The 13,218-nt window shown below is 42.8% G+C and overlaps 1 protein-coding gene across 3 annotated transcripts in view; it reads left to right on the top strand.

The window, feature by feature from the left end:
* Window positions 1–12,930, top strand: part of GABRG1 (gamma-aminobutyric acid type A receptor subunit gamma1) — a 72,474-nt gene extending 59,544 nt beyond the window's left edge. For all 3 annotated transcript variants that reach the window (XM_081924568.1, XM_081924567.1, XM_081924569.1), the window contains 3 exons: window positions 845–997; window positions 3,278–3,489; window positions 11,564–12,930. In XM_081924568.1, coding sequence (XP_081780694.1) covers window positions 845–997; window positions 3,278–3,489; window positions 11,564–11,839 — 641 coding nt within the window. In that variant the 3' untranslated portion in view covers window positions 11,840–12,930. The remainder of the gene's footprint in view (window positions 1–844; window positions 998–3,277; window positions 3,490–11,563) is intronic.
* Window positions 12,931–13,218: the final 288 nt, after the last annotated feature.

Here is a 13,218-nt window from a genome sequence, read left to right as displayed (position 1 = left end):
ATATTATACTAACTAGGTAAAGGTAAAGGGACCCCTGACCATTAGGTCCAGTCGTGACCGACTCTGGGGTTGCGGTGCTCATCTCGCTTTTTTGGCCGAGGGAGCCGGCATACAGATTCCGGGTCATGTGGCCAGCATGACTAAGCCACTTCTGGCGAACCACAGCAGCGCATGGAAACACCGTTTACCTTCCCGCCAGGGCGGTACCTATTTATCTACTTGCACTTTGACGTGCTTTCAAACTGCTAGGTTGGCAGGAAGAGGGACTGAGCAACGGGAGCTCATCCCATCACAGAGATTCAAACCTCCGACCTTCTGATTGGCATGCCCTAGGCTCAGTGGTTTAGACCACAGCGCCACCCGCGTCCCTTGTATTATACTAACTAGAGAAATTGTATTTCTCTATCATACTAACTAGAGAAATACAATTACTGTCACCTTCTTTGTTAGAAGCCAAATAGGCAAAGATTTAGTAATTTATTTTTTAATAACCTATGGTTTTATTGAGTTTCCATGATACCGAAAACAATGAACAGAACCCCCTTCATTCCTAAGAACAACAAGAAAATAATTACAGTTTCCCTTCACCTCCCAGCTGCTCACTTTGACCTTCTGTGGCAATTAGAGCAAACATACAGTTCTCACCTTCTTTGGCTTCTCCTGGTCCACAGGCTCTGTGTCCACTGGTCTTCCATAAAACATTGAGGATATTTGATCAGAGAGCACTTCACCAGCAGCAAATTCCCATCCACATTATAAGGTGTTCTTTTAGTGGGAGAGGGGAAGAGATAACAAGAGATCTTTCAGGATATAACTGACCGAATTTCTTTTCTTTTCCTTGCAGGGGATTACGTTGTCATGACGATTTTCTTTGTTCTGAGTAGGCGTATGGGGTATTTTACCATTCAGACGTACATTCCTTGCATATTGACAGTCGTCCTTTCCTGGGTCTCGTTCTGGATTAATAAAGATGCAGTGCCCGCGAGGACATCATTAGGTAGCTACTCTCTTTGCAACCCCATCTTCATGTACGCTCCTGTATGTGGTGGCATGCATTTAAAAAAAGTTTTTTAAAAATTATACCCTCTGTGGCGTAGAAAATTTCAGGAACAAGAAAAGAACTGGCTACTTTTCCAGCCTGCCCCTCCAACCCCCACCCTGTTGCTCACCTTTTAAGAGAACCTGAACTCTTGGCTCAGCTCTAGTAAAGGTAAAGGTAAAGGGACCCCTGACCATTAGATCCAGTCACAGACGACTCTGGGGTTGTGGTGCTCATCTCGCTTTACAGGCCAGCATGACTAAGCCGCTTCTGGCGAACCAGAAGAGCGCACGGAAACACCGTTTACCTCCCCGCCGGAGCGGTACCTATTTATCTACTTGCACTTTGATGTGCTTTCGAACCGCTAGGTTGGCAGGAGTAGGGTCCGAGCAACGGGAGCTCACCCTGTCGCGGGGATTCGAACCGCCAACCTTCTGATCGGCAAGCCCTAGGCTCTGTGGTTTAGACCACAGTGCCACCCGCGTCCCTCTCAGCTCTAGTACAGACACACAAAGGCTTCCCACAAAGGCATCCATCTGGTCTCATTTTAAAACAGGAACCATGCTGGCCATATGAGTAAGGCATATCTTGGAACATTTGGTGACAACTATATACCTTTAGGTACCAAATTCTGTCTTCTGTCCCTTGCTTTCACCCCATTTGAGCTCCTTTGGACTTCCAAATTAAATAACTGAACGCAATAGTGATTTTAATTGTTAAATAGGTTGCTTTGTTGAGAAAACACCATGTGAACAGGGTCATCAGTCCTTTGTGCTGTTTGAGAAAATGGTAAACGGAGGAATAGGCACACAATAAAGGTGAAATCTATATTTAGCTGCATTTTGTTTTTCAGCCACAAAGCCTTCTATAGTAAAGCATGATCAAGCCTGTTATTAAAATACCCTTAAAACAACAAATGTGAAGAATTACCCAAAACCTATGCAGCAACTTTTTCTATAATGAACGAAATAGAAAAATTAGTGGGGTGAAAATGTCTTTAGAGATATATGCAACCTTAAAACATAAATATGAGTACTGCTTTGATTATTCTGAGAAGTACACAGAGCCTAATTGTGTGTGTGTGTGTGTGTGTGTGTGTGTGTGTGTGTGTGTGTGTGTGAGAGAGAGAGAGAGAGAGAGAGAGAGAGAGAAAGGATGCCTACAGTAACAATGCTTTATTTTGCTTGCTTGCTTCTATTTTTATCCTGCATTCCAGCCAGCAGTCACTTTGCAAAGCAGTCACTTTGCAAAGTGACTGACCAAAATAATCCAGCTAAAACACTAAAAATATGTAACCAAAACCAGAATTGGGTCTATCTTTTCATGAGTTTGCTTCCTTATAGAACCAAATTGTTATTGCCTTTGGTATCTACTTCACACAAATGTTTCCATAGTTTAATCCTCTCTGGAATATTAACACCTAACAGCATACAGGCATACCTTGATTCTCGAACTTAATCTATTCTGGAAGTCCGTTCGATTCCCGAAACCATTCGAAAACCAAGATGTGGCTTCCGATGGGCTGCAGGAGCTTCCTGCACTCAAGTGGAAGCTGTGTTGGATGTTCGGCTTCTGAAAAATGTTCGAAAACTGGAATACTTACTTCCCAGTTGGTGGCATTCGGGAGCTGAATTTTTTTGTCAATTAAGCATTCGAGAACCAAGATGTTACTGTAATCCTATGGACGCGGGTGGTGCTGCAGTCTAAACCACAGAGCCTAGGACTTGCCGATCAGAAGGTCAGCGGTTCGAATCCCCACGGCGGGCTGGGCTCCCGTTGCTCGGTCCCTGCTCCTGCCAACCTAGCAGTTCGAAAGCACGTCAAAGTGCAAGTAGATAAATAGGGACCGCTCCGGCGGGAAGGTAAACGGCGTTTCCATGCGCTGCTCTGGTTCACCAGAAGTGGCTTAGTCATGCTGGCCACATGACCCGGAAGCTGTATGCCAGCTCCCTTGGCCAATAAAGCAAGATGAGTGCCACAACCCCAGAGTGGGTCACGACTGGACCTAATGGTCAGGGGTCCCTTTACCTTTACTGTGTGTGTCTACTTAGAAGTAAGTCCGACTGAGTTCCTAAGAACCTTAAGAAGAGCCCCGCTAGCTCAAACCAAAGGTCTATCTAGCCCAGCACTCACAGTGGGGGTTATTCCCAGGTCAAGGGGGTATAGGGTTACAGCCTAAGCATTGTTGCGAGTTCTCTTGGTGAAACCATTTCTGTTATTATATTTATTTTTTAACAGGCATCACCACTGTGTTGACCATGACCACGCTGAGTACAATTGCAAGGAAGTCCCTTCCCAAGGTTTCCTACATAACAGCAATGGACCTTTTCGTCTCTGTGTGTTTCATTTTTGTCTTTGCTGCCCTGGTGGAGTATGGCACCTTGCATTATTTCACCAACAACAAAAAGGGGGCCAAAGAGAAAGAGAAGAAATCAAAAAACAAGTCCTCAGTAAGTGTAAATAGCTAGAGAATTCTAGCATTTGTTATCTCCTCGGTCCTAACGTTTGATTATGAAGGAAATGTTTCGGGAGCAAGCTTGCAGACCTGACATTTTAGCAAACAACAATGCTGTGCTTTAACGTTTACAGACAGGATCCTTGGGAATGCTTAAATAATGGTGTTGTAGTCTAACCTGTATTCAACCTACGTGTTTAATTTGATACAATCCTTGGGCATAGCTGTCAACTTTCAGATTTGAAAATAAGGGATCAGCAGTCTCGAAAATAAGGGATCAGCAGCCTCACTTGTCCCGGGGACAGTCTACGGGATATCTAACAATCTGGGGTAGCAGCAGGAAGCAGCAGGAAAAGGCGCTGGAATAAGGGAATTTCCCGCAAAAAAGGGGGAGGTTGACAGCTATGTCCTTGGGTTGTATGATGCTGGGCAATATCATAGCTAGAAATTCCATTCCGTGACCAAGCAGAAGGGAAGAGTATAGCAGGAATAAAGGACAGGTACATAGTCCTCCCAGTTCTCATATTGCATGAGGAGTAGGAAAAATCGAGCTCAGATATACTCTAAGGCAGGGATGGGGAAACCTGTGACCGTCCAGGTATTATTGGACTCCAAATCCCATAATTCTGTCTGGGAGTTCGCAGGAGTGAAACACAACAACAACCAAAGGGCTGCACGTTCCCCACCCATGCTCTAATGGGATCTCTTCACATCCCAGGATGGATTGGGCCAAGCACTCCGTACCATAAAGCTGAGTGAAAATGGACTCCCAAATTCTACATCCTTGATTGCAAGGATGGGGGTGGTTGGGGCCAAGCCCATTACTTTCTTCTGTAACATTAAAACAGTTTTTAAAAAAAACTTTATTATTGATATCAAAATTTACAAAGGAAAACCCAAATTAATCTTGTTTACAAATTCAATACTGACAATAACTGTATTTAAAATATCACCCATTCTTACAAAATTCAGAACAATTCATTTTAGCCCATTTTCCTCCCTCCTTTCTATTTATTTTTTATTTTTTAAACTTGGTAAGGTTTTAATCCAAACCCCAGTTGCTGCCTAGTAGTCTTCCTGGAGTGGTGGGGCCATCTCCATTTCTGCAACCCTGCCAAGCACACCAGCCAGGAAGGAAGGAAGATGGAGGTGGCGAAGGCCAATCATGAGTAGAGGCAGTGCAGTCATGTGACAGCAGTAGAGCTGGCTCAGGACCCACCAACTCCTAGGCTGACTCAACCCCTCCGTTTGTTTGTTTTATCCTGACAAGCAAACACCTCAGCATTAGGTCCCATAGCAGTGACAGCACCATCTACCGGGTATACATTTTGCTTCTTCGGTTAGCAAAACACCTCCATCTGTTCATGCAATTTTGTTTGCAACAACAGCAACAAACTCAAATTATCTGTGAATCAGCAGTTTGCTTAGTTACGGGAGAGATAGCCATAGCACGGGTCTGTCTCTGTTTATGTCTTTGTAACTGTATCAAAATAATATATGTTCTACAGTGAGTCAAATAGCAAAGATGGAAAAACACTCACCCACTGGCGGAGGAAGAGGGGGGCGGGGGGAGCGCACCGGCCCTGGCCCCAGCCCCACGATCCCGATGGGGTGCCATCATGGCTCCCCAACCCCGCGGGTGCCATGCCCCCGGGATGCATGCCAGCCATGCCCCCACTTGCTTTTCGCCCCTGGTGCCAGAGCATGAAGCTCCACCACTGCTCTCACCTGACTCTTTTTCTGACTCCAAGGTGACTATCAGCCCATTGGATGGTGCAAAAAGGACTGTGCCAACCATATCCATGTCTGTCCATTTCCTGCCTTGGAAAAAACTGCCCTGGGGGAGGAACTCATTGCAAGTATAGCAGAACAATATTCCTGCTCCATGATTGCTGTCATGGGATTTTTGTCTATCCCATGACGGTATATGTTTTGACTCCACAGAATGGGAAGTGACGGAAACAGGATGTTTGTGTTACTGTGTTCCATGAAGTGGGACTATTGTCCTTTGTTTTTTCTCTTTGCTGTCTGATGCTAGAGAGAGAGGGAGCTATGTTGCAGTGCTCCGTGTATGTTTATATATAAATAATGTAGATTAGCCAAAATGCTGAGTTGCTGAGGTCTGTTACGCGAACTACGCAAACTCTGCGGATCCCTAAGTGTGCCGGTGGCAGTTGGCATCGGTCGCCGTGATGTTCGGGCTGAAGAAAGCTTTTGAAGCTCCCAAACGATCGACCAAGAGGGAGGGAACATGCCAGTCGGGCATGTGTCTCTGCCAGGGTCCTACTCAAGTGTAGGCCGAGCTCCTGACAGTTCACTGTGGTGTCAGTACATGAGCTGGTATTTGGTCATTGCAAATGCAGGTGGAAAAGTTGTTCTACCAGGCTATGATCACAGGTGCCTGCTCTGTTTTGTGTGGTCCTGCGTGGTGCCCATTTTCTATATATGCTGTCCACACACTCCCATTTACTCCAGTGTGCTCCCCAGGGCTGGCTCAAGACATTTTGCCACCTGAGGCAAATGGCACCCTTCCTCTAGGTACAAACAGAAGCCAACTGGACTTCTAGTTGACTCTTACTCCAATACTGGCGAAAGGACAGTGTCTTCCACTGCAGTTGGGGACAGGAGGCTAGCGTAGGGGGTATAGGGCAGACCACATAGCACTCCCACCTCTGTCCAGTCCCCGCGCCTCAGCTTCTGCTGCCTGAGGCAGCTGCCTCACTCTGCTTCATCATAGGGCCAGCCCCATTGCTCTCAACACTGACTTGGGAAGCTGTGTACAAGTGGCATTAGTCACAATCCACATCCATCCTGTCATTTCTTGTGAACTACTGCATTTTAATGCTTTCCCACTCAAAAACCCAGCTTTGACCCAAATGGCTCATTGGCTAAAGCCATCACCATCCCATCTCCACCCACTGATGCAGATACAGTACATAGTGGACAACTTACAATCATTTCCAATTATGCTCATGTGTACAATAAGGTGCAAATGTAGTTTCAAACACAGTGAAGAAAAAGGACCTCACTGCATGTTAAGTTGCGAATGTGTACAGAGACATATTTTTCAAAATCTGTTTGGTATCTGCCTGGGGCTGGGGAGACCCCTCTGTGTTAAGGGGTACAAACTAGAACAGGTGGTGGAGCTGGCAGTTTTGGTCAATACAGTGGTACCTCGGGTTACATACGTTTCAGGTTATACACTCCTCTAACCCAGAAATAGTGCTTCAGGTTAAGAACTTTGCTTCTGAATGAAAACAGAAATCGTGCTCTGGTGGCACAGCGGCAGCAGAAGGCCCCATTAGCTAAAGTGGTGCTTCAGGTTAAGAACAGTTTCAGGTTAAGAACAGACCTCCAGAATGAATTAAGTACTTAACCAGAGGTAACACTGTATAAAAGCAGAGCCCAGAGACAGTTTTGGAGAGACGTCTTCAGTTCTTTGCTAAGAATGCAATGACAGCTGATTGCTGAACATTCTGCGACATACATTTTGCATATAGCACAGAATTTTGAAGCTGGCTTTCAGTTTTTGCATGCCGTGCAACCTTGCTTAGTGAGATAGAAATCTCAGGTAAATGTATATCAATACTTGGCAGTCACACACTTGCACATAATTATGTTCACTTCCACCACTGATTTCCGTGGTACTAAATTTCCCATAAGGTTGCCACTAGGAGCCAAAACATAATAAGCACTCTAGATTTTTCCTTTTCTTTGTCTATATGCACTTCAGCTAGAGAGTAATGAAGAACCCATGCTTCTTCCAGTCCTCTAATCATTTTGATATTGTTTGAAATTTGTCACAGGGTACCTGGGTGATGTTCTGTAGTCATTTTGTTATGTTTGGAGAGAGCTCCTTTTTTTATACCACTGTCTCAGTCACTCTAAATAACAATTACCATTCGTCTCTTCAATTATTTTGAACTTCAAAAGAGAACAGTGCACAGAAACATGAACATTTAATAATCCCCAGAGGGTAAACATACTAAAATATTAATATGGAGCATATCATTAAGCAATATATAATTTTAGCCCTCTCCTATAAATAAATAAGAAGTTACTTTTCGTTACTATGATGTTGAGATTTCTTTAAAAAAAAATATGGAAATTCCCAAGCACCATAAGAAAGGATCACTGAACTGGAATCATGAGGACTGCAAAGAGCTTTCTGAAATGGAAGAATGGCTAAGTTAAGAATTAGGACAGAAAGCATCGTCTCATATTTAATTCACTGTGCATTATATCAAACCTTAATGTTGAAACCAATCTTTACAGCAGCTTGAATTCACCACATTTTCACTTTCCACACAGAGGGTTGTATCTAAGCTCCAGTACACCCACTGAATTTAATGGACCTACATTGCTCATGCCCTCTAATTGTAACAGGTTATTATTATTATTAATAATAATAATAATAATAATAATAATAATAATAATAATAATAATAATAAAGCGATAAAACATCAGACATTAAAAACTTCCCTAAACATGGCTGCCTTCAGATGTCTTCTAAAAGTCAGGTAGTTGTTTATTTCCTTGACATCTAATGGGAGGGTGTTCCACTGGGCGGGCGCCACCACCGAGAAGGCCCTCGGCCTGCTTCCCTGTAACCTCACTTCTCACAGTGAGGGAACCACCAGAAGGCCCTCGGTGCTGGACCTCAGTGTCCGGGCTGAACAATGGCGGTGGAGATGCTCCTTCAGGTATACAGGACCGAGGCTGCTTAGGGCTTTAAAGGTCAGCACCAACACTTTGAATTGTGCTCGGAAACATCCTGTGAGCCAATGTAGGTATTTCAGGACTGGTGTTATATGGTCTCGGCGGCCACTCCCAGTCACCAGTCTAGCTGCCGCATTACTCATTAATATGAGTAAGGCTAATGTTGAACACAACCCTGTGTGTGTATTCGTTGCTGGTAATTTTTAAATTATTGCCAAAGCAAACACCTATTCTTTCATTGCTTACTTGTTATCTGGACAGCTGCCCAAAATAGCAGAATCTGACGGATGCCTACCACAGAAAAAGAAATATCCCAGTTCTGATTTGTGCATTATTTCATGCACAGATAGCTCCCTGCACAAACTGGAAGAGCAGCTTCCAGGTCCCCTCTGTGCCATCAGTGTAGTGGAGAATTGTTTTATGACAGTCCTTAGGTGTTTCCCCCTAATTTTTTTTTGTAATTCTGAAAACCTTTGGGTTATCCCAAGCTTACTGATATGTCCCCCTTGTGCATGGATGGTACCACTTTTGACACATTGAAAGAGAGAACTGAGATTGCTATCAGTATATATGATAATCCCATGGAAATAATAGCATTTATACAATGAAATAATGGCAGTAATAAGAGCTCCTTTAATGCTTTTTTATATTTAAAAAAACTTGCATAAATTGTACAGGTGCAGTTAATTAATATGGCCATTTGGTGGTAGAGGAATTATACCCATCTTTGATGCCACCTCTTTTCCGCAACACTTACAGTTCAATTAAGGAGATTAGATTCTTTCTACTGGCAAGATATCACCATTTAGTAACCAATATGTCAGAAATGTGTCCCATCCAAAACTTTTTATTTCTTCACACCAAGAGGAAATTATCTGCCTGCTGTATTAAAATGTGTTTAAGCATTGCATTTTAACAACATTGCAGATGGTAATTGGCTCAGTTAGATCCTAAATGCTACCAAGAATGCTGAAAAAGCAGCTTGTATGAAAATACCTATTTAAAATTTAATCATATAATTTCAGTAAATTTGAGTAGCTCTAATGGTTGCTGGACTATTTCAGCTCCATTCCTGGGTTATGAACAGGCTTTGAAGACCTTCATTCTGAGACATGGCACTATCTGTGGAAAGTCAACATTTCACAAACTCTTGGGTCTAATAATATTGTAACTCAAGTTATTAGGCTCCATATTATTTGATTTCTAATCCTTGCATTTATATTACCCTATAATCTCACATATACCTTGAGTTTCATGATGGAAGAAAAGTAGGATGTAAACACACTTAAAGTACCTTGGGTTACATACACTTCAGGTTACAGACTCCACTAACCTTGGGTTAAGAACTTTGTTTCAGGATGAGAACAGAAATTGTGCTCTGGCGGCGCGGCGGCAGCAGGAGGCCCCATTAGCTAAAGTGGTGCTTCAGGTTAAGAACAGCTTCAGGTTAAGAACGGACCTCCGGAATGAATTAAGTACTTAACCCAAACTACCACTGTATTCGATAGTGAACTTAGCCACATACTTATCTCTCTAAAAAGTCTTACCCTTGAGCCTGTTAGGACCTATTAATACTGCACTGTTTTGCAGATCTTGTTACTTAAGATTTTTGTTGTGAGCAAGATCCCTTGCATCCCACTTCATTCTCTACTGGAACTAAATAATGTTTATATTTTACATTTACATTTACATTTACATTTACATTTACATTTACATTTACATTTATATTTATATTTATATTTGTTTATTCATACTTACATACATACATACAGTCCCCAGCCACTCTGGGCGGCTTTCAACATAGCATTAAAAACAGAATAAAACTTCAAACATTAAAAACTTCCCTAAACAGGGCTGCCTTCAGATCTCTTCTAAAAGTCAGATAGTTGTTTATTTCTTTGACATCTGATGTGTCTACAGCAAACTATTTTAGGTATGCATAATGCTCCTCCTTGGACATTTAAATATATGAACTGTAGTGGTACTGCTAAGTTCAGAAACAATGCATCATCCACGTTAGGAAGATAGCACTGAAGATTTAGTCAAAACATGAAGAAGATAATGATAAATAATGGCTTGGAGGACAAATGATGAAAGCAGAGCTGCTTAATTGCTGGAAAACAAGCCCAGGTTTCCCCCCGGAGTGTTCATTTGACACATTGTTTACTGCTGTGCGCTGACATGTCTACATTTAGGTGTACACTTGATGATTTAGGTGTACACCAAACAGGGGCGGCATGTTCCATTTCACTGCTTGAGACCACACCTACCACCACTTTCCGCTGCTACTACCTTCTGCCATTCACACTGCTTCACCACTGACAGAGAAGTGCCATCGACACTGATATCAGGTGAGATCACACCAACTTCAGGTGAAATCTCACCTGAAACGGACATGAGCTTGCCCGAAATCGGCACCGTTGTTGGCAGTGCTTCTCCACCACTAGTGGAAGTGGCAGTGCAAGCAGGGTGCCCATGGGAGCGGCATCTCAGGGGTTTCTGCTGCCTGAGGCAGCAGGCCCACCCTGTCTAATGGCTGGGCCAACTTAGAGACCAAAAAACAAAATGAATAACAGAGTCCAGAGAGAAAAGAAGCTGATAATAAACTTCATAACTTTAATAATAATAATAACAACAACAATAATAATAATAATTTTATTTATATCCCAGCCTCCCCAGGCGAAGCTGGGCTCAGAGCGGCTAACAACAATAAAAGTAGCACAGTTTACATAAAATCACAAACAATTAATTGAAATGCATTCCAAGATCAATTCATTCTAAAATCAATTCAAAATCAAATTAATGGCAACCATTGGGCTAGAGTTCTATGAGGATTACAGAAGGAGGGGGTCAGACTGTGCCTTGGCCAAAGGCTTGGTGGAACAGCTCTGTCTTGGAGGCCCTGTGGGAAGATGTCAAGTCCCACAGGACCCTAGTCTCTTGTGACAGAACATTCCACCAGATCGGAGCCATGGCTGAAAAAGCCCTGGCTCTGGTTGAGGCCAGCCTAACCTCTCTGTGGCCCGGGATGTCCAAGATGTTTTTATTTAAAGATGTCCCGCCATTGGGACATACCAGGAGAGGTGGGTGAAGCAATGCATCATTTGAGGAGAAATAAAACAGAGGAGAAAGGAACATGACTGGGATATTGGAATAATTGACTAACCCTTGTTCTCAATGAGGAGTTTGAAGGTGAATTAAGTGGGGGTAGAGAGGTAGGGGAGTGGTGACTCCTAACAGAGAGTGGGTTTGAGAAGTTCATCTCTTCTTTTCTCCTCTCTCCATTGAACCTGACGGGCTTTTAACTAGTTCTTAAAAGCTGATCCTTAGCCTGTTATCATTTTCTTTAGACTCCTGCACTTCCTGTCCGCCCTGGATCAACGTTAATTCCAATCAACAATCTCCGTCACCTTCAAGAACATCATGGCAATTATGGGTATGAGTGCCTTGAAGGGAAAGACTGCACCAGCTTCTTTTGTTGCTTTGACGACTGCCGCACAGGATCGTGGAGAGAAGGACGAATACACATCCGCGTGGCCAAAATTGACTCCTATTCCCGGATCTTCTTTCCCACGGCCTTCGCTTTGTTCAACCTTGTCTACTGGATTGGTTACCTTTACCTATAAATGCAAGATATTTGACAATCTTGAAAAAAAGGGATAACTGACACTCTGAAACACACCACAGTAAATAAGATTAAAAGGTTAAAGCCCAGCGTATCATTTCATTTTGTTTTTATGTTGACATTTCAAGATGCGGAAATGAAATTGAGAAAATGTTGACTAGAACTTTTCTATCTTGACCATTTACAAAGCTGGTTGAAAACCCGTTTGGAAAGTTGGTTTTTTTTTAATGTTTTCCATCATTTTTTGCACTACAAAGATCCGTGGTTTAAAAACTAGACTAGGAATTTCCTTATAATTTGTTTAGAGAGAACAATAATTGTTTGAAGTGGATAATTTTGTTGCAGCTCTTACACCAAAGCTGACAAAGCCTTAGGAAACCGAGACCACTCTGAAGAAAGATTTAGTCAACAGCTTATGTTCACAGAGTAATTGGATTTAAGCCCATTTAAGCCCACTGACAAATAAATCACTTTAATGTGATGAAGTCAGCTCAAACCAGTTCATCCTGCTCAGACCAACTTTTGGATAGGGCTGAAAAATGACACTGAAGACCAAACTACATGTGATTCTGTGGGGGTAATTCATGATCGTATTCCCTGGTATATTTGTATTTAACCTTTAAAAGCAGCCCTGGAGATTGACATCATTGGAATTGGGTTGCTATTAGATGGGGAAAGGAAGGATCTGTATCTGTACTGAAGATATCCTTCAACTCCATCAGGGCCATTCAGAGTCTGAGAGAGAATCCCACTGGGAAATGCTCAGGTTTTAAATAAGAGGTTGGAAAATTCATTCTTGGATCTCCCACATGTAGTTTGGCCTTGCTAACTGACCAGCCCTCTCACGCTTTTAGCTCTCTGTTCCTCTGTGTAATATTGTTTCATATGGAAATATGTTGGACCAAGAACAAGATATTCATTTGCCTAAAGAGATGAGAGCTGCATGGAGCCAGCATGTTACATCAACTCATGATACTTCTGGGTGCTTTCTGCCCTATATTTATTTATTTCATAAAATTTATATGCCACTTGATTGTAGGGGGGGGGGAGATCAAAGTGGTTTATATGTCACATTTGTTACATGTTTTCCTTTTTTAAAAAAGTCTACTTGTCATCACTTTTGAGAGACTCCTGCCACAGAACACAACATCCCAGAAAAGACCACTCCTCCCAGCTGTCTTTGGTATAAACTGAAGTGCACCAGAAATCCAAGATCTGTGTTACTTTTAAGTGGTGGTGTTGCTGCTTCTCTTTGGTCACGCCACACGAGGAAACAAAAAGCAGAAAGCAGCAGAATAATGCCTCAAAAGGTGCACTTAAAACAATTTCCCCCCCCAGGCCCGATACTTTTTGTGTAAGCTCACTCGTCTTCATGGGCAA

Source organism: Podarcis melisellensis (assembly GCF_964234715.1).
Source record: "Podarcis melisellensis genome assembly, chromosome: 9".
Taxonomy (NCBI): domain Eukaryota; kingdom Metazoa; phylum Chordata; class Lepidosauria; order Squamata; family Lacertidae; genus Podarcis; species Podarcis melisellensis.
Note: the sequence above shows the minus strand (reverse complement) of the source record. Positions and strands in the feature narration are given on the sequence as shown.